The sequence below is a fragment of the Poecilia reticulata genome, chromosome 14, assembly GCF_904066995.2.
Source record: "Poecilia reticulata chromosome 14, P_reticulata-male-v2, whole genome shotgun sequence".
In the NCBI taxonomy this organism is placed as follows: domain Eukaryota; kingdom Metazoa; phylum Chordata; class Actinopteri; order Cyprinodontiformes; family Poeciliidae; genus Poecilia; species Poecilia reticulata.
In genome coordinates this window covers 1751174-1775331 of record NC_088843.1, presented here as the reverse complement: position 1 = coordinate 1775331, position 24158 = coordinate 1751174, and the positions used below count along the sequence as shown (strand labels likewise).

The 24158-nt window shown below is 38.7% G+C and overlaps 1 protein-coding gene across 7 annotated transcripts in view; it reads left to right on the top strand.

Annotated features, from left to right (window-relative positions):
* Positions 1-1672: 1672 nt before the first annotated feature.
* Positions 1673-24158, top strand: part of rapgef6 (Rap guanine nucleotide exchange factor (GEF) 6) — a 147813-nt gene continuing 125327 nt past the window's right edge. For 5 of the 7 annotated variants that reach the window (XM_008426867.3, XM_008426862.3, XM_008426865.3 and 2 more), the window contains exon 1: positions 1678-2141. In XM_008426867.3, the coding sequence (XP_008425089.2) occupies positions 2067-2141 (75 nt within the window). In that variant the 5' untranslated portion in view covers positions 1678-2066. Of the gene's footprint in view, positions 2142-24158 lie in introns of all 7 variants that reach the window. The other 2 variants (XM_008426850.3, XM_081615334.1) reach the window with 2 other exon arrangements.

Here is a 24158-nt window from a genome sequence, read left to right as displayed (position 1 = left end):
GGAGACAAACAAAAAATTTTAAACAGATTTTATTATATATATTTGTTTTGTTAATATTGTTTCTACACGTTTACAATAATTGAGAAAAGAGTTGCATAATTTTAGAATTATTAGAATTGGAAATGTTTTTATTCATCTGTCCCACCACTTTGGTCAGTCTTTTACTTTTTAACCATCCATCAGTCCATCATTTTCCCCTCGTTATTTAAATTTTCTCTTCTTCCATCAGTTTATCCATAAATCTGATTGGTCATGCATTAATTTCCTCCAGTCATTTGTTATTTCATCCAATTTTTTCTTTCTGTCCAGTTTCCATACCACCTTTTCCTTTCTGCTTCTGTATGCGCTTTTATATTTAAAAAAAATAACTAAACCTGGACTGCCAACTTTAAAAAATTCAGCCCAGAAATTTAAAACATGAAACATGTGAGAGAGCCTAAAAGAAAAGAAACTCTTGTTCTCTTGATAGGCGGCAGCTAAACCACATCTGGACCACACATTTTTACTTTTCCCCACCTTTAAATTCATCACTGGTCCTCAGCTCCACCCGACGGAAAGAAAAACGAACACAAACACACTTATGCAATAAAAGAAGAAAGAAAGGGAGGAAAGTTCAAGGCTCAGAGTAACAGAAGAGCAGCTGTGGGTCAACTGCCTTCAGGCTTTGTGGTAAAATCAAGCTGTTATTCTGCTAAACTTTAAAATAAATGTACAGTTTCTTGTTTTTTTTATTTTATTTGTATTTTGTTTATAAAAGAAACTTTTTAATCAGTTTAATTTGATGTATTATGCTGAAAAGTAATGCTACATTTATTAACGGACATACGTTTATATAAAAAAATATTCATCAATAAAACTGTGTGACACTTAAAATCTGTAATTTTGAAACCACCATTATAGTAGCAATCTGATTTTAAAACTTTTAATTTGTCTATTTTGTTTTTCCTTATAAAACACTTAACAGCAGCATTGAGAGTTGCTTACAAGAAACATTTAGGTTTCCATTTATTTATATTTATTCCGAACTGGCTTTTAAAAACAAGAAAACAAGTAATAAAGTAGGAGAAGAAAAAACGTGCTTACGTAACCAAGAACAAAATAATTAGCTTACCACTACTTTTGTATTTCAAACGGAGTCGGAATTGAACAATTATTTAATCTTTAATTAAATGCATCACGTACCGGCTCAGCATTTAACAATAGGACATAAAATATTAAGTTATGTATTTTTCGTAGAAGTAGTGAACTGAGAATTGAAATTACAATAATAGATGGAAGTTATTTTAATCATAGATTTAATTCAGCCAAACTAACCAGGAATACGCTGAGAGTTTTGCTGCCTTCCATGACATTCCACAAACTGTGTATTTTCCAGTTTTTGTGCTGACGTCTGTGTTAGAAATGTAAGCTAGTTAGGGACACGTTTTAAACACATTGTGGAGGGCTGTATTTATTTCCACTAACAAATACACAATGACAATAAAACCAGCTTTGAAGTGTGGAATTTAACTGTAGGATTTTATAAGATCCAACATTTTATAAGACGAAACTCAAATCGGGCTCTGAATGTTCTACAATCACCCGGGTGTTTATTTTCCGACCGCCGTGAACGCAGCACCACTAACAGATGTCGTCAACTCTTGGCTCTGCTGGAGGAGGGATCAAAAAAAAAAAAAAAAAAAAAATCTGAACTCCTGGATATGACTGACGCTGGCTTCCGAAGTGGAGTTTACTTTTTTACCCAAAATGTGCCGAAAACAAGCGAACAGGTCACACACACGTTAGTTCCTGTCACACTTTAATGGCGTTTTCTAGTTTTCGTACGCGTGGGGACAGCGAGTTAGCTGAAAGTGAAGTTTTTTTCCTTCTCTTCAGGAGAAGAAGGAGTTCCCGGTCGGTTCGTTTGGATTAAACTCCATCCACGCTCGGCTGGACGACCACGATATCCATGAGGATGTGATTTATTTTTTGTTCGGTTCGGCTAAGGAGCAGCCAGGAGGCAAGAAGTGATATCATAAAGGAGTAAAGAAATAAGACAAAACCTGAAGAGGGTTTGAACCGAAGTTATGAAAATGACCGGAGCCATGGAAACTTCTTTTAAGCTGGCTTTAAAGAAGCCGCCCCCCTTCCGGACGGCAGAGGTAAATAAAACCATCCTATCTTCTTTTTTTTTTAGGGGAAAATTAGCAATTCCTTGCTAAAGTTAGTTAAAATGACATATATTAGCCCCACTTTAGAGGGGGAATAAGGGGAAACCCTTCCTTATTTCTGCTTTCTGTGGAGTTTCACTGAACCGAGTCGATAATGAGTTTCTTGCGGCTTAAATTACCCGTTTAATTAGAACTTATCACCAGAATCAAATGCTAATAGGTGAGGGGACAACATACGGTACACCATGCAGAACCACGAGTCTGTAAAACAGAAAGGCGTGGAAACGGTGCGTGTTTTTCTGACACCCTTTGAGTTGTTTGTACTTTAAATTCAGTGCAGAAATGGCAAAAGGAAAAAGGCATGTGACCAGAGAATAAGAGGGTCCAATCTAAATAAATTTTCTGTAAAACAATTCATCTTTGAAATTGTGTCTTTTAAAAAAAAAGTTCATATTAATTAATAAAGTTACTATTATTTATGTTGCCAGAAAATTATTGACATTTCATCTATTTCAGTACCTCAGTTAATAACACTAAAAACTTTTTTAAACACAGATATGTGTTATATAAAACGATATATTGTCTCAGAAGTTATTGCAATAAATGATAATATTGTTGTTTTGTTACCATTTCAGGTAATATAATGACATAATGATGCAAGAACACATTATCAAAGATAAATAATGTTTACATTTAACGCTGGGACTAGAAGATGTTTCAAATATTCAAAATAAACAAAACAACAAAAATAATTATAGAGTCTTTGTAAACAACATTTTCCTCCAAAAAATGGTCTAGTTGAGATTAGACTTGTCACAATAATTAATAAATCAATTAATTGCATGATAAATTAAGCTCAATAATTTACAATTGCATGATTTATCGTTTTTGTCTTTTCAATTTTTCTAAAACAAAACTGGATGATTAAACAAAACTAATTCATTTTAATTGGTGTTTCTGTTTATTTATGTATTCAAAATGTCTTCCAGCTCCAGTGGTAAATGCTCATTAGAATTTATGCCATTAAACTATTTAAAAATGGTTCTAAAACAACAACATTATCGTTTATCAAATTAATGAGCTTTGGAACATTTAGGGAAAAGTATTTTTTGTTAAACAGATGAAGGACATATTCCACGTTTAAATTAGCAGAACGGACTTTTGTTCAGGTCTATTTCAGAGGATTTGGTTGTTTGGGAAAATCCGTCTTTATTACACGTCTGCCTTGCTGAAGCCCAACCTGACGTCACAGCTTCTCCTCTCAGGCTCCTGCTTTACCCTCAGGATGCAGTTTGTGTAAACCCTAAGCAAGGGTGACGCCAGTAAAATGTGCTCATTTCTTCGTTCCCATCCTCCTCTTCGTCCTCCTCCTCCTCCTCCCTTTCATGAAGCTGGGGAAACACAGCTGGCCTGTCAGTTCTTCGGTTACACTCCCTGCCCCAAAAATAGCTCCCGCTGTACTCCCATCCATGTTCGACTGCTGGCAGCCGTTTTGGGCGCGCACTTTTTCAGTCGGCTACCAGAAAAAGGAAAACCGTTTCTGAGAAGTTTTCCTTGTCTGATGTTTGTTTGGGTGTAAATTGGCTCCTTTAGCACCTTTACAGAGAGGCTTTTGTGCAAATCATAACAGCCATGTTTTGTTCACAAACATGAGACACACAGAAGATTGTAGACCACATCATCAGAGTCTAGAGGGTCACATCTATGTATAAACATAGATGTGGCCCTATGTTTACATATTTTACTCAGATTTATCAAAATTTCCATCCATCCATCCATTTTCTTCCACTTATCCGGGGTCGGGTCGCGGGGGCAGCAGCTTCAGAAGGGAGGCCCAGACTTCCCTCTCCCCAGCCACTTCTTCCAGCTCCTCCGGGGGAATCCCAAGGCGTTCCCAGGCCAGCCGAGAGACATCGTCCCTCCAGCGTGTCCTGGGTCTCCCCTCCTCCCGGTGGGACCTGAACTCCTCACCAGGGAGGCGTCCAGGAGGCGTCCTGACCAGATGCCCGAGCCTCAACTGGCTCCTCTCGACGTGGAGGAGCAGCGGCTCTACTCTGAGTGCCTCCCGGATGACCGAGCTTCTCTCTCTAAGGGAGAGCCCAGCCACCCTGCGGAGGAAACCCATCTCGGCCGCTTGTACCCGTGATCTCGTTCTTTCGGTCATGACCCAAAGCTCATGACCATAGATGAGGGTGGGAACGTAGATCGACCGGTAAATCGAGAGCTTTGCTTTTTGGCTCAGCTCTCTCTTCACCATGACGGACCGGTACAGCGCCCGCTTCACGGCAGACGCTGCCCCAATCCGCCTGTCGATCTCCCGCTCCCTTCTTCCCTCATTTGTGAACAAGATCCCCAGATACTTAAACTCCTTCACTTGAGGCAGGACGACCCCCCTGACCCGGAGAAGTCAAAATTTCTCTTCAGTAATTTTGTTATAATTGGCAGCTGACGAGGAACTGTAATCTGTAATCAATCTGCGTACATTTACTTTAAAATGTATTTTTCCCCCAATTCAAAAAGACTAAGGTGTGTTACCGTTAACTATGTTCTCTTGAAGCCTAAATTACATCAATAAGTTCCTCCAGTTTTCCACAAACTCACACAAAATCAACAAATCTCCACATTTTTTCTGATTTTACTGCAGTTTTCTTTCTCAAAATTGGTCAAAAGCTTTGTGTTGAATTGGCTGCTGACTCAGCCTCAGTTACAGTCCGTGATCGATACGGCGAGTGATAAAAAGTCAGAGCAACTATTGGTGAAATTTGGTCAAAATGTCCAGATCTTTTGTAACAAAGTCATTCATTCCTCAAATAGCCACTTCACTCAGTGACAGCACCCACACTGAGGAGTGTTGTTATCAGATCGGCCTGATTTGGTGGATCTATTGATCAGATAAAGATTGACTAATCACCACTTTGCTTCAGTACATCTGGAACTGGAAACCGTGGATTTCTTGGTGTTTGTTTGGTTCACACTCTTGCAAAAAAATAAAAAATAAAATGAACATTTAACTTAGGTCTGCATAATGTAACATATTGCTATTACTGTATCTCTGTGTGCATTACTGATTGATGTGTGTTACCTCTTTAAAATAATGTTGGATGAAGTTTTACTGCATCCAAGAAAGTATTGATTGAAAGTATCGTACAACATGCACTCCAAGTCTATTTCATAATACAATATTAATGATTTGCATGATCTGTTTTCCTGGAAAAGTCCAGAGTTGTTCTTATTTTCTCCTGTGTTTTTGAACCAACCGCTGTGCAGTTTGGTACGTCACAGGATATTTGTAAAGAGCTTGAAGTAGAAGCTAAAAAATACTTTTTTCTAAAGTTTCTACATGCATTATGTCAACTTAACAGACGTCAGTCTGCTGTTATTTAAAGTTTCTCTTCAGTAATTTTGTTATAATTGGCAGCTGACGAGTAACTGTAATCTGTAATCAATCTGCGTACATTTACTTTAAAATATATTTTTCCCCCAATTCAATTAGACTAAAGGTGTGTCACCATTAACTATGTGGAGGTCAAGTGTGCAGGATGTGAACCGGTGGAAAACGACAGAAAGCCAAGCTGGAATGGACAAGCCTTACATTTTATTTAGCAGAAGATACTTGAGATGGACGGGATCAAAGTACATCAGCTTTATGTTGACAGGAAGAAAACTGGAGCTCTGACAGAAAATATGAAACATGGAGGAGGGAGCGTTGGGTTTATTTCTGGGTTTCTTTGCTGCATTTGAAAGCATCGTCATCAGGTTAATGATTCAGTTCAGATCCAGACTCTAGGATGGCTGAGAGGAAAATTATTGACCTCTTTATGAAACAATGCACAGTTTTATAGTTCAAACACCAAATGCATCTTAATATTCATGGGTAGTTAATATCCTTGGATCTTCAGCGCCAGTGAAAACAAATGGTGCTCCTGGATTGGCTGTTTTGCAAATAGCATGTGTAACATTTTATTCTTATTTTATACAGAATATTTAGAATGTCTTCCAGTTTTCCAGGATTTAAAATGTATTGATCTTTGATTATGTGTTCCTTCATTATTATGCAGTTACTATTATACTACCTGAAAATGGCCTCAAATCATCAGCATTATCATTTGTAGCAATAACTTCAAGCAGAATTTGTTATCGTGACATTACTGGTTGTATTTCTTTGGGAAAAGTTGGAAAGAAAACTGAAAATAGGTGTAACTTAATTAAAATAAAGAGCAATTAAAATACTAGTCACGCCTTTGTTCCTGATTGGACCAGAGCGGTTGGTTCTGCGTCATGTGGCGCTTTTGGAAACTTTGTGCTGCAGGAAGTTGAGTCCGTCTCCCGCGCAGATGTTGAGCTCGGCGGGAAACCCGCCCTCATTTAGTGCTTCGTCAACTTTTCCCCGTCTCGCCCGGCCCTTCGCTCCCTGCTCAGCGTCCCCGTTGCCGTCCAGACGGCGTGGTGGTAACGGACGACGAATCTTGCCGGGGTGATTTACGGCGGTTTTCGACTGCGCCCAGCTGAGATTGGACTTTATGGGAATTCCAGCCATCTTGAAGCCGCAGGCTCTCCAGGGAAAGTGCGAGTGAAGGGGAGAGAGAGGGACTCTTAAGTGGCGACTTGCTGCTTTCGGAGCCAGAAGAAGAAGAAGAAGCGGACCAGTGTGATTATCTGCAGCGGCCAAAAACCGCATGCTGGCTTATCGGCAAATAACGAGATGCTGAAAGATGTTAGAGGGCAATGTTTGTTTGTCTGGTCTGTTTTTAAGAAAAACACACACACCTCTATGTGGAGAGGCAAAGAAAATACTAACAGGCCAATGAAAACCCAATGGGGCGACTCCAGTAAAATCCAACGACTCTTTATAAGTGTTTGAAAAATTATTTTATCCCAAAAGTTATTGTGATCAACACTTTCCTAAATGTCAATAAGCTTTAAATTCTAATGCACATGTAACACTGGAACTGGAAGACATTTTAAATATCCAAAATAAATAAACAAAACAACGGAAAATAAATTAAAAGTGAATTATGAAGCCTCTAAAAATAATTTAGAGCTAGTTGAGACAAAAACAGACTGAGGAGAGAAAACATAAATAAATAAATGATTCAAATGGAAATTATTGAGCTTGTTGTAATTTATCACCTGATTAATTGATATATTATACATCATCTTATTGTAACAGGCCTATTTGAGCATCACTTTGATTTTAAAGGAATGAACTGTACAACTAGCCAAAATATTTACATTTATATGTGGATTATATCTATATCGGTTTATATCGCTCAAACCTTATAATGTGATAAAAGTGGCTTTTATTACTGCAACTGAAATCCACTGAAATAATTTAATTTCTCTAATCTGCCTCGGCTATAATTAAGCAACTTGACGTTTGGTTGGTCACATTAATTGTCTGGTTTGTCTGTTTTTCTTGTTGCCAACTTGTAAAAAATGATAAACTGTACCAGCAGTTTAGTCGTTTGGTTTTCTTACACTTGATGAAACTTTTTAAATTACAACATAGAAGATAAACTCAGATTTAAAAAGAAGACACAACTTGGTTTTAAATCTTCATAACTCAACTTCAGTTGCTATTTTTTTAAATTTACGTCTCAAGTTTAGATTTAGTAACATATTTTCATATTAATAAAAATATGTTTCTTGCATTTAAATACTTCAGAAACATAAATTTTCTGTTGAAATATTAAACTGCAGCAACATAATTAGATGATTGAACATATGTTTGTTAAATAGCAAAACCAGAACATTATTAGTGAAGAAACACTTTAACACCTGGTTATTCTTTCGGCATCGTTTTTGTCTTTATTTAATCTGTAAAATAGGAATTATTAAATAAAAATGTTATGAAATGAAGTTGCACCGTTTCACTGTTCAAATGAAACCTGAAGGGAATTATTTCCTCCAGTTGGGTTCATACTAAAAACATTGTCACATGTTGGATTTTGCATATTTGGAAAACAATATTTGTTCACGTTGATGACGTAATTTCTCACCAACATTTGTAAAATCCTGAAAACGTAGCGGAGCAGTGAGTCGTTTTTTCAGGTTTAGTGTAATTTAGCTTTGATCCATGTGTTGAGACACATTTCCTTTCCTTGGGTTGAGCTGAACTGTCCTTTCTTGTTGTTGACTGCTTGAGTCAGAGGAAGCGGCTCTAAAAGGCACCGAAATCCTGTTTCATTTGCGTTTCCAACTGAATTATGCAGACATGGAGGATCACATTTTATGTGCAGCTCATTTTGTTGTCTGCTTTCTTTACATTTTACTTTGATTTATGCCTAACTGGGTTTAATGTGGCTCAGGGGCATTTTCTGTACAGAGTAGCAGCTGTACCTCTGCTGTGATTTATTAGCGACGAGAGCAACTGTAGGTGTTTGAATACTAGAAGCCAGTGGGAGAAAAGTGCCTCCCACTAGCAATTATGAAACTGGTATCTTCGTTTGTAGTTGTATTAGTCACGCAGGCTTTCCAGCTAATTTCCTTAAAACTTTGGTGGCTGCAGTGGCTTGTTGTTGTTGACTTTGTGGTTAACGTCACTGCTAATCTTTTAGCAGAAGAGCTAAACCTGCCGGTGTTTGTGATGGTAAACCCGGATGCATACAGAAAGCTGGTACTGCTAACTAATAAGAGAATCTCTCAACCAGGAAGTTGTTTGTCCAACAGAAGTGGTGCATTTCCAATACTTGGTGTTACCTAAAGCTGCCAATAATTAGGCAATAAAAGTAACGTATCCTTGATTTAAAAAAAGAAAAGTCTTCCTTTTAAAATGTAAGCAAACATGCATGTTCAAGCACAGTCAAGAAAAAACCAGTTAGTAGACCAGAAACACCAGACACAGCCCTCCAGGCTGCTCTCCTAAACTCGTTTTAGGTTACAGCTCACTCTACATTTAGGGCAGTTAGTGACACACAACCTATCCATCCATCCATCCATTTTCTTGCACCCTTTTTCCCTCAGTGGGGTCGGGAGGGGTGCTGGTGCCCATCTCCAGCTAACGTTCCGGGCGAGAGGCGGGGTCACCCTGGACAGGTCGCCAGTCTGTCGCAGGGCAACACAGAGACACACAACCATGCACACACACTCTCACACCTAGGGGCAATTTAGAGAGGCCAATTAACCTGACAGTCATGTTTTTGGACTGTGGGAGGAAACCGGAGTACCTGGAGAAAACCCACCATGCACAGGGAGAACATGCAAACTCCATGCAGAAAGACCGGGGCCGGGAATCGATCCCAGAACCTTCTTGCTGCAAGGCAACAGCTCTACCAACTGCGCCACTGTGCAGCCCGACACAGAACCTAATCTTTCACTATTAAAAAAGGCTCAATAATGGTGCAGATTGAGGTAGAGCAATGCATTAGAAGTCTGGAAAAGTCTTTAAACATGTTTTAAATTCTGGATACGTTTGGGAAAAGATGGACATCACAGAAAGCATTTTAAATATTCCTGGTTCCAAGTTATTCATCCTTACTACCTTTTACTCGCAAGTCTTGAAGTCAAAGTCCCCCATTTTGGGGCTTTGAAAATGAGAAAACATATTGTTTCATTTCCAAACACTAATAATACTAACTATATTCATTTAAAATTTTCTTACTTTTCTTACAGAATCTCTTTTCTGTAGTGTAAAAAATTAACCTGTAACAATAATAGCTAAATTTTTAAGGTAACTGGGACAAAACTTGTGCAAAGATGGGAAAAGATATTCAGTTTAATAATAAAGCAGTTGGCTCACAAAGACACTTATAAAAAGTGTCTATTATCCAGTTTTTAGTTCATGTATTCGTCTACCGTTAATTTACTGGATGAACTCTCACTTTGTCCAGCCTTTTATAGCTTTTGTGTCCATGTTGGCGATGGGATTTGGCTCCTTCATCGTACATTAACCCCAGCTATCTACCGCCACAATTACACTAAAGAACATTGATCCGCCGAAAAACGATAAAAACCCAGACATTATCATCAACCAATAAAATCTCCCCGGAATAAACTTAAAAATTGGATTATCCTGCTACTTAGCGCTTAGCAACAACTCACAGGTGCAACATAATCAATCACCTGGCTGGAACACATATGATTTAAGGAAGCTTCGAGGCAGATAATCGAGGTACTCGAATCGTTCAGGGAATCGTTACAGTTCAAACATCAAAACTTCAGCCGCCGCATCATTGACCTTTGTCTTGTTTTCTGACATCCATGAAATTAAGTTTGTGATTGTTGCTGCATGATTGCTGCTCACTCGCAGCATGTGAGAGCGTTGTGGTTGACGGTTTGAGAGATGTAAGTTAGTTTCCCATGTGACGGTGTTATTATTGGCAGTGTGAAGGTAACCCATTGTGGTGTCCCCAACAACTGTTGGTTCAAGTGACGATACAGACGAATTACTCTGCAAGTCAAGTACCCAACAGTGGCTTTTCATAAAAATAAAGACAATCTTAAGGAGCAACAAATGTAGGATGTTTTATATGAAAGTAAAAAGTTTGTTTTTAGTTCATCACCTGGTTGGAGCCCCAGTGGTTTCAACATATGTTGATGTGAAACTGAACTGGTGACACATCCTGCCACAGTGGCACACTGTTAACCTCATGACACTGCTGGGAACAGACAAAAACATCGAATATGGTTCATGTTGTGGGGGAAGTAATCAGCTTCATCTCTGCAAAGGTGTAGAAAAAGTCCAAAGACGCAAAATAGAAATGATACATCATACAGAACCTGCAAGAGAGACGTGTAACTATTGGTGCACAAAACCAGATCAGAAGCTGAAAAAAGGTTGTGCGGTAGAGATAAATGGTTTCATAATGAAGCAGGCTGTCGTAAAAATCCTTCCACCCCGTAAAACAAATGGTTGCTGCACGGGGAAATGAGTCGGCAACAAGTTGCTGCTTTTCCAGAGCTGATTCAGAGCAACACAGATGACGGGCTTGAAAACTCGAAGGCTGAGAGCACGAGGGTGTGTTTTTACAGAAACCTGTGGTGATATGTAACCTGACCCTGGAAGTGTAGTTGGAGTAAGACGTCGTATTTCCAGAAGAATTTGTGTTGCAGCAAAATCACAATATTATACGTACGCCCACTTACCCTCAGAAACAATCCAATTAGTTGAAGATCATAAAAACTCAGGTTAATATTCAGTTTTTCCGATGTCGTTGTTTTATCCATAAGGTTGATGGAAATTGTAACATTTTGCAAAAAAAAAAAAAAAAAGTTTTAAGTCTTGTTTGTGGTAGTTTTTGACTTTTCAGAAAAATTTAATGTGCAAAATGTCAGACGGAAACACGTAATATGTTCTGACGTAGCAAACTTTACCATCCACCGGTGAACTCTCCGTTTTTCTGAGATGTGTGGTCCATGCTAGTTTGAAAAGTAATTACACTTTATGATTTAACGTCACATATTTGGCTTATTCGTGGACTAGTTTATGGTTCAAGGCGATAGTCAGTTACTTATGAGGCAGGATCTGAACTCGGTATCATAAAATCAAAACCTTGACTTGAGCAGCATGCGTGACAGCAGTTGTTAAAAAAAAATTAGCTAATAATTAACCAGACCGAAGGCATGATGTCCTTCCTTCAACTTCTGTGGCTTCGGCCCAACAAAAGTCGGATTAGTATGGATAGAAACTGATTTCCAGTTTTCTTCAAAGTCTGTTGATTAAAGAAAAGTCAATTGTTCAAAGCTATAAACGGTTTTAAACACTTCTTAACTCATTTGCGTGAACTTGGGTGTAATTCAAATCCATCATCGATCATCAAAGAAAACATGAGTCCATCAAAAAGTGAAATAATTACAAGTTTATTTACGCATTAAAGCATATTTTCTAACCCTCAAGTATTTCACCTGTTGGCCATCAATCAGAGGAAATTGCCCAACAGATTGGCTCATCATTGGTCAATGTACTTTACAGTGGAGTCAGAAAAATGAGTCACTTTAAGGGGAGTAGCAGCCAGACGAGCATCTGGTTCTGCGTTTGATTATTTTCATACACACAGTATGAGTGTTTTTAATTTTAGCTCTTGTGAACAGTTGCTGCCAACAAGCACTGCAGATGTTAATAAAAAGCACATCTGCACCTTGTGCCAGCACATTTCTCAGTGTCTGAGCCAAAGCAGCAGATAGCTACAAACATCGTCAGGTTGAGGCTTATTCTCTAAAGCATGGTGTAAATGTAGCGCAACCGAACGCACCCACGCTGAAAACATGCGCAGATACGCCAGAAAAAACATCAACAACGAAAAGCGTGCCGAAAACTGGGAGCAAAAGACATCAGAGTCTGAAATTAATGGGAACAATAAAGTGTGTGTGTAAGAGGGAAAGCCTGTGTGTTTGTGTTTGACTCGGGGAGTAAACGTAGCCTTCTCCTGACCCGGCTCTCTGAAAGCTTCAGTCTGGGATCCAATAAAGATCCTTCCCGACTCGAGGAGCGGGGCTGGAGAGGCTGAAGGACTGGGGAGGCTTGGGGAGTTTGTTCTCAGTCATTTCTGCTAAATGAGAGTTGAGCGCTTCATAGATCTGCGCACCTTTTTCTCCCCATTATTGCAGTCAATTTAAGCCTTCAAGTAATGCGTAGAAATCTGCACCAATGCATAGAAATAGCATCCTAAGACCCTTAAAGGGTCTATATTATTAAAAAAGTCATATTTTGCATGTTTTTGTACTTCCATTTTGGCTTCTGCTTCTTCTAAAAATGTCAGTTTTTCAGTAATTTGTTAATGTTTTTGGTGTATGGAAAACGAGCCCTTTCAAAAACATCCAGAATGTAACCTAACCGCCCGTTTCCCACTGCATGCACTGTACAATGGCTGCTGGAAAAGACAAGTGATTTGTCACTTATGCAGGAGGCTCCACTTCTACTTTTCAAAGATGTACAATTGTGTAACTGACAGGTTAAACTTTCTAGAATCTGATACAAACATAAGCGCTTCCAGCTGAACCTGCAGTCATATTTGGTTCTATGAAGCATACACGCCTGGTCAATTCAGATTTTTTTTCCTAATCAGGTTTAATTTTCCTTCTGTCCTCACAAATATCCTCTACTTTATAATCATCCATCAGGTAAAATCCCACTGAAACAGGCGATTGTAACGTGAAAAAGCTCAATGTCTGCTTTTGCAAGATATTCGGATTCATATCTCTGCCACGTCACGAACAAAAGTACAAGGTGAAGTTCAGACGTTCTGTTGAAACCCGTTTTCTAGACCCTCATTTACAGCAGCTGAGCTTTGTTTCCGCTGGGCATTGTTGAAGGTAAACACACGAGCCTTTCCTGTGGGGACAGCAGACCGGCCAGGCTTCCAGGCTGCACGCATGTTTGCCCTGTGCATGGATCTGCAGCTGGTGTTGTATGTCACTCCTGCTGTGCGTGTGTGTGTGTGTGTGTTTTATTATGAGGTGGAAACTGCATTCCTGTCATGGCAGCAGGTGAGAACAGGCAGATGATATTAGCTCTGACCTGTTTGCTTCGACAGGAATGAGGATGAGGACTGCTGAGAAATGATTGGATTATTTTTATTGCAAACTAACTGGTGTCAAAAAGTTTGAACCCTTTTTTTCTGCAAAGGCCCTAATCCACCTTGTTTGCTCTATTAAAAGAAAGACATTTAGTTTTGAGTTGTTTTTTTTGACTTGACTGAAGAAATTTATTTTCAGAAATAAGAACAGGATTTGGGTAAAACTTTTTCAAAACGCTTGTTGAGTTTAGCCAAATTTAATAAAGAATAAAAGATGATTTGGGTTTCTGTGTAAAGTTGGTTTTACCTTTTGTTAAAACTTGTTTTTTTTACATTTTCTTTTGTTGGAAAATTGTGCTGGTCATAATTTTACCCTGATTACAAATTCAAAGTCTCCATCTGCATCTGCAGGCCAAATTTATAGTCCAGTCCAAGGGCCACAAATGGCTCCTGAACCGCACTTTGGACCCCTCTGGCTTAAAGCTTTTGATACAAGGGATGAACATTTTCAGCAGTTAGTAAACACAAAAATGCAGACAAATCAACAAAAGCGGATAAAAATGAAGTTGCTGTATCAACTCCCAGAGATTTTAAATGTTTTCACATTTTGGATGCAGATAATTTTCATTCACTGAGCAAAAAACACAGGAAGAGGAAAAGTTAGAGGAGTTAAACTTATGAATGACTTATCAAATCTTTTCATCCACTCTCTGTTAGATCCTGGTTTTGCTTCGAGGGACTGGTTTGGTTAGATTTGGCGCTTCTTTTTTTGCAGCGTAGGTAGTTGTGTGTACGAACCTGTCGCTGCCGTGTTCCCATCCAGACAGTTTTATGAGCTTGTTTGCATAACGTGTCTGGAATGTGTGTCAGAAAAGGGAAACGGCAGATCCTTCCAGCCAAGTGTTTGAATATGTTGCAGAGATTTTGTTTGGATAATGTCTCGTTCTGTTTTCCATCCTGGTTTTCTTTATGACAGAGTTTGAAAACAAATCTGGTATCTTGAATCTGTTAGCAGCTCATATATTTGATATATTTTCCTGATAAGAAAAGCACATATTTAAAGACCTAATGAAGTGATCTTTATTGCTCCAGCCCCCTTGATTTTCAAAGACTTTCAGCACAATCTGGCTCAGATATCTCAGATATTGTTTATTTACTGGACATCCTGCTTTTGTCTGCTGGTCACATGATCCCGGTTTTCCATGATACACGCTCCGTAACTTGGTATTAAGCAGTGATTGTAGTATTTTTGTTTTAACCACCTCGGTATTTGCTAAGATTTTGTCGCTCTCATTTGGAAGCTTCATCACATCCAAAGCAAATGAAACAGGCGGTTTACATGAGGCAGCGCTTCCTTTTCACTGACAGATTTGGGCTTTTTGTTGTTTTTCGCCTTCTGATTTTCTTGCCAATGAAATAAATCTGGCTCTCCGTGTGTGGCGCTTTCAGCGGAGCACGGGCCACATATTGGTTTGAGCTTTTCTTTCCAGTAAATCCCTCTGAAACTGGACCGTAGTCAACAACAAGAGCATTCCAGGCAGCACCGATTCACAGAGGGACAGAAAGTCAGCTTGTTTACTTCTGGAAGATATCTGAATATCTCCCAGTCGTCTAAGTGGCCTGACTCTGACTTGCTCTGTCTGTCGTGTTTGTTAAAATGAATTGAGTGAATGTTCATTTAAACTGAATGTGATTCAGTCTGGATTCAACGTTCTTCTTTTTTCCTGCTGCCTTTAATCTTCTTCATGGACTTTTTGGAAACAGTCTTGTAGCTGTTGGCAAACATTTTTGGTAGAAGGTTTTTAAAAGAAAAGCCTTTTACCTGCTGCACACCTGCTGCGCATCTCTTCAGCTCTGCAGGCCTGGAAAGGCCACAGCGTGGCTTCGTTCACTTCACTTACTATTATTACAGATATTTAACTTTTGCTTTTACTCTCATCCACAATGTAAAAACTCTGATCTGAATTTGTCTTCAATTAAGAAAAACTACAAATAATTGATCAAACATGAACAATTTGTAGAGCTCCCTGCTTTCTGAGGACAGGAAGATAATTTCCCGCCCAGCTGCCTCAGAGCATCGACTCTCTAATTACGTCTGTCCGACTCTGACTGGATGCCAGCTGTTCCCATTCAGCTCGGTTCGGTCTGAACGCTGACAGCAGCGGTGTTGTGGGAGGGAGGCCTCTTGTTCAGCAGATCCCATTGTGGAAACACTGAGTCACAACAGAACCCAAACCGCTCGCCGCTGGCTACCTCTGGCCTCATCCAACAGCGCTGATCTCCAAACGACGCTTCATTTAGTCACACGTTTACGGCCAATTAGCTTTCTACGACAGGGCTTTCATTTATGGGATTACAGCTACAGGTCTGCAGCGATAAACTGAAATTATTGTAATAAATAATAATATTGTAATTTTGAGACCATTTTCAATATTAATAATGGGTCAATAAAGCTATCACACCCACTCTGTCTCTAAAAAACATTTTTACATTTTTTTTGCCAAAGGTGTTGAAATATAAATAACACTGGTAAATATTGGTTATCGGCTGTCACAGCAATATTAATATCGGATATTAATATCGGCAATATTTCTCTATCGGAGCATCCCTGCACCTGTCAGTTTTGAGACCATTTTCATAAATCAATAAATCAAAGTTTATTTGATTTAAGTGATTTACATCATAAAAACACAAAGTCACAGAAATCACAGTCAGCAGCTGAAGCGTCATCATTTGTGTTACCCATCAGATTGTTGATTAATGTTTCATTTATGATGCTTCAAAAGCAGCTCTGAGCAGGCGCGTTTTGGCCTGAAAGGAAGTCAGGGTTTCAGCTGTTTTGCAGTTTTCTAGGAGTTTTTTTTCCAGATTTGTGGTGCTTGGACTCAGACTTATTTTATTGAGACGCAGATGTCCAGTACAAAGTATTTATAGGTCTAGTGTTTGCAGTGTTTCTCAAAATGTTGACTTTTCAATAATATTAAAGAGGAGAAACAGTCCAGAAACTCATTTTAATTGATCTACTGCTTATTTTGACAACATATTTTCAAGTTCTTGCCACATTTTAGTGTAATTTTTTAGTCTTTTAGTTTTTTCTCTTGCCTGCCACATGATGACCTCCTCAGAGATCCGCTGATGTTTTTGAAGGTGGAGTTGACTTTCAGTTTGATTGTTGATCATGTGCATTAGGTGAAAACAGGCAGCATGTTGCATCGACTTGGACGGACAGCATTCCTGTCTCGGAGACAAATACCATTTCTCCTTCTGGGAATGAAGTCGAACCAGATTTTCTTCTCATGAAAAATCACCTTTAGAAACAGTTTTTTGTTTCACCTCTAAAAATAACTGAACTGTGTTTGTTCGCAGTTTTTCAACACTTTTGTCATTTCTTTAGGCTTGCAGTGCATCTACTTTATGCAGCTTATTAATAACAGCAAGAGAAACTTAAATTATATTATATTACATTCAGATGTCCTGAAGGGAGCAGATATTTCAGTATGTTAGGGAAACAGAGGCACAAAAAATACTGAGAGCGATGAGACTGAGGTTGTGTATTTGTAAATATTGACCTTTATACTTTTTCTTTTTTTTAAAGTGCCTTGAGTCGACTTTTATTATGAATTGGTTTAGAAATATCACTGCATTTACATAAAAACCTAACTCAAAACTTATATTAAGATCTAATTGTTGGTTTTTTTAAAATCCCAATAAAACTAGTTTAAAAAAAAAATAATTCTTTGGCCCATATTTAAAAACGTTTTGACACCCCTGCAGGATCTATTATTAATAAAGTAATAGAGAGGCATATTTTAGTATTCTGTTTCATTTTAATTGGTTGTTTTAAAACCCAAATGCATCCTTAAAAAAATAATTATGAGATAAAATCAGTTTTTATTTCATTGTCTGCTTTCCAGGGGAGGGAATCTGTTTTTCAAAGCGTGGGAAAGTTTCAAGTTCAGAGTCGGAGAAAGTGTTTCCCTCCGCCTCTGTGGGCGAATCTCTGAGTCACTGACCGAGTTTCAGACGGACTCTGTGTTGGTTGTGTGTGTTCACATCAGAAGCCCTTCACCGGCAGGTCTGTGTGTGTTTGGTGTGTCATGACATGGCAGCGTAAAGTTTGAATGCATTTGAATGGAAAATCTAGCACAGTGTCGAGCTGAATCCCACTTGAAACCCGTCAGAGTGTATTTGAGTTCTGGCACACGCCACATATTCATCTGCTGGGCTGCTTTGTAATTATCCCACTCAGACCAGAATGTTTTTAGTGAGATTAAAGTAAGTTTTTGTAGTGCAAAAATCAACCAAGAACACAACATCGTTTCTTTTTTGTTGAAATATCTTGATGATGGATCAGAAACAGCTGGTTCTCTCACAGCATAAACTAAATGCTTTATAGCCAGCAGTGGAGATCCAGAGCTGTTAGCTTTCATGCTTCTTCATGGTTTCTGTTTGTGTTCTTGTCTAAACTTCCCAGTCCTCCCAGTGTGGGCTGCAGAGCAGCTCAGTGTTGTGTGTTTTGTGTCCAACCTGCTGCTTTGAACAGACCTCAAACATCTGTGGCTGCTGCGCCGGCGGCCATCACAACATCCAGCAGAAACGGAGAAGACGTTTAATTTTTTACTTTTTGCATTCATTGGCAAACATGTTTTTTTTTCTTTTTCTGGAGCTTAAAGAGGCAGTATTGTGTGTTTTCCAGACATTTTATAGGATAATCAAGTAACCGTGATGACTGCAGTTAATATAAAAATCCATCCATCCATCTTCTTACACCCTTGTTACTCAGTGGGGTCGGGAGAGTTGCTGCTGCCTCTCCAGCTAACGTTCCGGGCGAGAGGCGGGGTCACCTGGACAGGTCGCCAGTCTGTCGCAGGGCAACACAGAGACACACAGGACAACAACCACACACACACACACTCACACACACACACACACACCTAGGGGCAATTTGGAAAGATAGTCATGTTTTTGGACTGTGGGAGGAAACCGGAGTACCTGGAGAAAACCCACCATGCACAGGGAGAACATGGAGACTCCATGCAGAAAGACCGGGAATCAAACCCAGAGCCTTCTTGCTGCAAGGCAACAGCTCTACCAACTGCGCCACTGTGCAGCCCTAATATAAAAATGTTATATCAAATATAACTGAAAGTAAATTTTCTTTGTAATTTATCGACTTGGGCTTGTGTCTCTTTAAAAACTCCCTCTCTTTCTGAAACGACATGGCTCCTTTATTAACCCTTTAGCAACGTTTTCACCAGTGTTGCTCTTAGAATCGGCCCCCTGTAATGAGCTCTGCAGCTCCACCAGGTGTTTGCTATTTTCTGCTGGCTAGTCTGAAGGAGCTGAGAGGGGCAGAGCTGATCTGAGAGGCAGAAACTTTGAAACTGCAGGTCTGAGGAGGAGCTGTGCCCCGAAGGCGGAGCTAAGTCCAGCCAGGCGTTTTGCACAGCTGAATGGTTGCCATGTTTGTGATGAGGGAATAGCATTATTGAATGATGGGAAGCTAAAAAAAAAAGTTGATTTTACATGATTCCCTGCTGCCATATTTCATGCAAAGCAAAAACAACTTGAGGCGGAAAAAAAATCAGATAAAACCAGCCGACTTACAGCAGCCCTCCTATGTGCCGGATTCATGTCTGCAGAAAGAGCTGGAGCTTGGGTTTCATATAGCGTCAGAGTTTCCATTTCTGTGTGTGGCGGCGTTTTTGTGCGCATGTGTGTGGATATTTGGTTTGGCTGGTGAAAACATGGCAGCTGGTGTTGTGCTTTCTGAGCACGGCTCGCTCCTCACCCTCTTTGTGTGCAAGTTCAGCGGTCATAAGCTGTTCTAATGAGACCTACAAACGCCAGTGCAGCGCTCCAAATGCAAACCTTTTTGATGCAAACCTCTCTTCTACCATTATGTAAGAAATTCCTTGAGCTCTACCTGCTTGGCTGGTGGCTTCACAGTCACGGTTTTTCTCCTTTCTGTCCTGACTTGCTCTCCTTCCTCCTCTCCACCGCCAGCGCCACAACTGTCGTCACTGGGCCTTTTCTGAACCCAGCTCCAAAGTTTTTATAGTGTGGGAAATCTCCGGGGCTTTCTCTTTACACAATCTGGTTTTGGTGTTTCTGCCGGCTCATGCTTGACGTGATTTGCACCAGATTTGTGTTTGTTTAAATCTGAACAAACCTTTGAGGATTTCTGTGCGTGCTTACTGAATTGGATTTGCTGCTTGGGGGGGAAAAAAGGCTGTTTTCCAGTAGAGAAGAGGCTGAGGAAGCCTAATTGCTCCAAGTCCTCTTGAAACTTCTCAGTGATGCTGACAGTGATGAGGTTTTACAGCGCAGGGAAGCAACAAAGCAAGAAATTCTCAGTGGGTTTGTTTGTGCAACAATCATGTCAGGAGTTTGACTGTAATTGGATCAAAACTAACTTATTTGTTGTTAAACTTAGAGCTTTGGGAAGACGAATGTAACATTTGGCCTCATAATTGTTATTGTGAGCGTTGATCTGTTGTCCTGCTTTGAAGTTTTAGTAAAACTTACTTGGAAGTTCAGTTATTGAACTAGAAATAGTGAAGAAAGAAAAACTAACAAATGAACATTTTTAAACTTTGAACCCCAAGAAAAATGATCTGGCAAAAGAAACGTCCTCCAAAATATAACGGAGGATCTCCTCTTTTTACCTAAAGCTTTTGCATTAATAATTAAGATCATTATTTGACTTAAATTCAGGTGTCACGATTATTTCCACGTCTATAAAATCAAGCTCCTAGACATGCAAATCATTTCTAATTGTTGTTGTAATTTGTCATGCAATTAATTGATTTATTAATTATTGTGCAGTAGCTCTACTTCAACATACTTTTACTAAATTAAAAGTAAAACTTAGCCGTCCAAGAAATTACTCAAGTAAAAGTAAAACAGTATTTGGTAGAAAGTGTCCAAATACTGAGTTACTGATCAAATTATCAATCATTTAATATTTAAAATCCAGAAATTTACTGGTGTAAAAGTGGAGATACTTCATAATATAATTACTCAAGTAAAAGCAAAAGGAACAATGTAGTAAAAATACTCCTAAAAGTACCTTTTTTCAAATAAAGTTACTTGGGTAGATGTAACTGACCACAGGTTCTGGTGCGGCACCAATAAACCGGTTCCGTCTCTGAGTGCTCTAAGATTGAGAAGGCTTAGTCGGATTAGCATCTGAAATACCAAATATTTGTTTGAGTTTGCTGTCAATCCGATGTTATGATGTTTCTGCAGAATGTGTTACTCATGCCTAAAGAAGCTCTGGTAGCCAAAGCTGTGATTAGTCATGGAAAAGCAAGTTTATCTCAAAACCTTTCTGCTTTTGTGCCTCTTCCTATCAGAAGCCAGCACAGCCAGTCAGACTTTGAAACAAATACAGGAGCATTTAGGAGAAACACTGCAAAAAACATTACCGAGTAACATTGGTCTAGTTTCTAGTGTAAATATTCGCACACAGTTGAAATAAAGCAAAACTAACTTACAAGTAACCTTTCAGTAAGGAACTGGAGTTTAAGTCAATAATTCCCTAATGTTAGTGAAAAAGGTCCAGCTCCAATGGCCGATTGTTTCAAAAAGAGACCTGTTCCGTTACCTAGCAACCCATGGTAAGCCCAGCCCGTTACCTAGCAACCAGTTCTAGGTCCATTCGCAGATCATTTCACTTATAAGACAATGGTACGTTTTCTTTGAAGTTAAAAGAATTATTTACTCAAAACAGGCTCCTAAAAGTTACTTTGTTTTTTTCCCGTAGTTTTTGCAGTGAAAATAGAAAAAGTAAATCATTTACGTTAAAGAAATCGGTGACACTTTATTTGAAGGGGGGTGAAAAAGACTGTCATGACACTGTAATAAACATGACATAACACTGTAATAAACATGACATGACACTGTCATAAACAGGATATAACACTGTAATAAACATGACACTGTAATAAACATGACATAACACTGTAAAAAACATGACATGACACTGTCATAAACAGGATATAACACTGTCATGACATAACACTGTCATAAACATGACATAACACTGTCATAAACATGACATAACACTGTCATAAACATGACATAACACTGTCATAAACATGACATAACACTGTAATAAACATGACACTGTAATAAACATGACATAACACTGTAAAAAACATGACATGACACTGTCATAAACATGACATAACACTGTCATAAACATGACATAACACTGTCATAAACATGACATAACACTGTCATAAACATGACATAACACTGTCATAAACATGACATAACACTGTCATAAACATGACATAACACTGTCATAAACATGACATAACACTGTCATAAACATGACATAACACTGTCATAAACATGACATAACACTGTCATAAACATGACATAACACTGTCATAAACATGACATAACACTGTCATAAACATGACACTGTCATAAACATGACATAACACTGTCATAAACATGACACTGTAATAAACATGACATAACACTGTCATAAACATGACATAACACTGTCATAAACATGACATAACACTGTCATAAACATGACACTGTAATAAACATGACATAACACTGTCATAAACATGACATAACACTGTCATAAACATGACACTGTAATAAACATGACATAACACTGTAAAAAACATGACATGACACTGTCATAAACATGACATAACACTGTCATAAACATGACACTGTAATAAACATGACATAACACTGTCATAAACATGACATAACACTGTCATAAACATGACATAACACTGTCATAAACATGACACTGTAATAAACATGACATAACACTGTAAAAACATGACATGACACTGTCATAAACATGACATAACACTGTCATAAACATGACATAACACTGTCATAAACATGACACTGTAATAAACATGACATAACACTGTCATAAACATGACATAACACTGTCATAAACATGACACTGTAATAAACATGACATAACACTGTCATAAACATGACATAACACTGTCATAAACATGACACTGTCATAAACATAACACTGTCATAAACATGACATAACACTGTCATAAACATGACATAACACTGTCATAAACATGACATAACACTGTCATAAACATGACATAACACTGTCATAAACATGACATAACACCTGTCATGAACATGAATAAGCCTTCATGAATATTTGACTTGTCATAAAGCGTAATTCTGTAAATTATGACACGTTTAATACAAAGTTGACTTTATTCAAAATGTCTGTTATGACAACTTTACATTAACCAAGAAATCATTACTGATATAAATTTGTTATAAAAGTATTACTGATTGCACTTTAAAAATTAGGTAACTTTGTTATTAAAGGTAAAGTTTAAACAGTAATGATTTCTTGGTTAACGTCAGGTTGTCATAACAAAGACATTTTGAATAATGTTGAATTTTTACTAAAAGTGTCATAATTTACCGAAGACACTTTATGACAACGGTCATAAATATTCATGAAGGCTTATTCATGTTCATGTCAGGTGTTATGTCATGTTTATTACAGTCTTATGACAGTCTTATTCCCCCTCTTTCAAATAAAGTGTTACCAAGGTATCATACTTTTTAATGACTCTGTGTTCATGTAACACTAGGGCCCGTTCCCAAGCCAACAGGATTTTATTCAGTAATAATATCAGTCATTCTAGCCGTTATTCTGGTCGTTCATGTTTAGTTTTTGTTGGTTTTCTTGAGCTGATCTTCCTGTCTATAACTTGCTTGCTTCAGCTGCGGCTCTAAGTGCTGCTTCCACCCACCAGTACGCTCAGATTTATGGCGCATTAGTGAGCACTCAGGCCTCTTTTGTTACCCACCTGCAGGCAAGCTTTCATTTCTGTTTACTGTTCTGTAAGCTGCAGAAACCGAAATGAGATACTTTCAGTTCTCACATTCCAGGTAGAAACAAAAACACCAGCTCTTCTGTTGTCTTATGTAGAAACTTTTATGTTGTCCTTCAATTTAGCCTTTTTTCTAGCGTGTAAGTCACGTTGATTGTTCATTAATGACCCTACATTAGTACTATGTTGATAAAATCAGCCGCTTTAGTTCACTGAGGCATCTTAGTGGCTGCCTTTAAGGCTTTTACGCCGTATCCTAACTTGGTGTTGACACAGACTCTTGGGAACCTGGCGGTCAATTGGATCTGAAAGTTATGAAGGCAGGACGTCAGCCAAGCTGTTTGTTCTTGCAGCTTGTGGCCGTGAGCGGCTGGCTCATGTACGGTCCGTGGAGCTGGGAACAGAACCGGGTCATTCCTCAAAAGAGAACATTTGTTTTCCCAACACAGCAAAAGGAAAACCTATTGTGTTACAAACATGGAGTAACTGAGGAGTTTAGATCAAGCTTTTAGTGACATGGATCAAAATCAGCAGCTAAAAAACACTCGCAGGCCAAAACTTTTGTCCTGCTCAACAAGAAACAAAGCATGAAATATTTCATTTAGACAAATAAAATGGTTTCTTTATAGGAAATGAATGTGCAGTGGTGTCCACACTTTTTGGCATGATGGCTAAAAATGTCAAGTTGGAAGAAC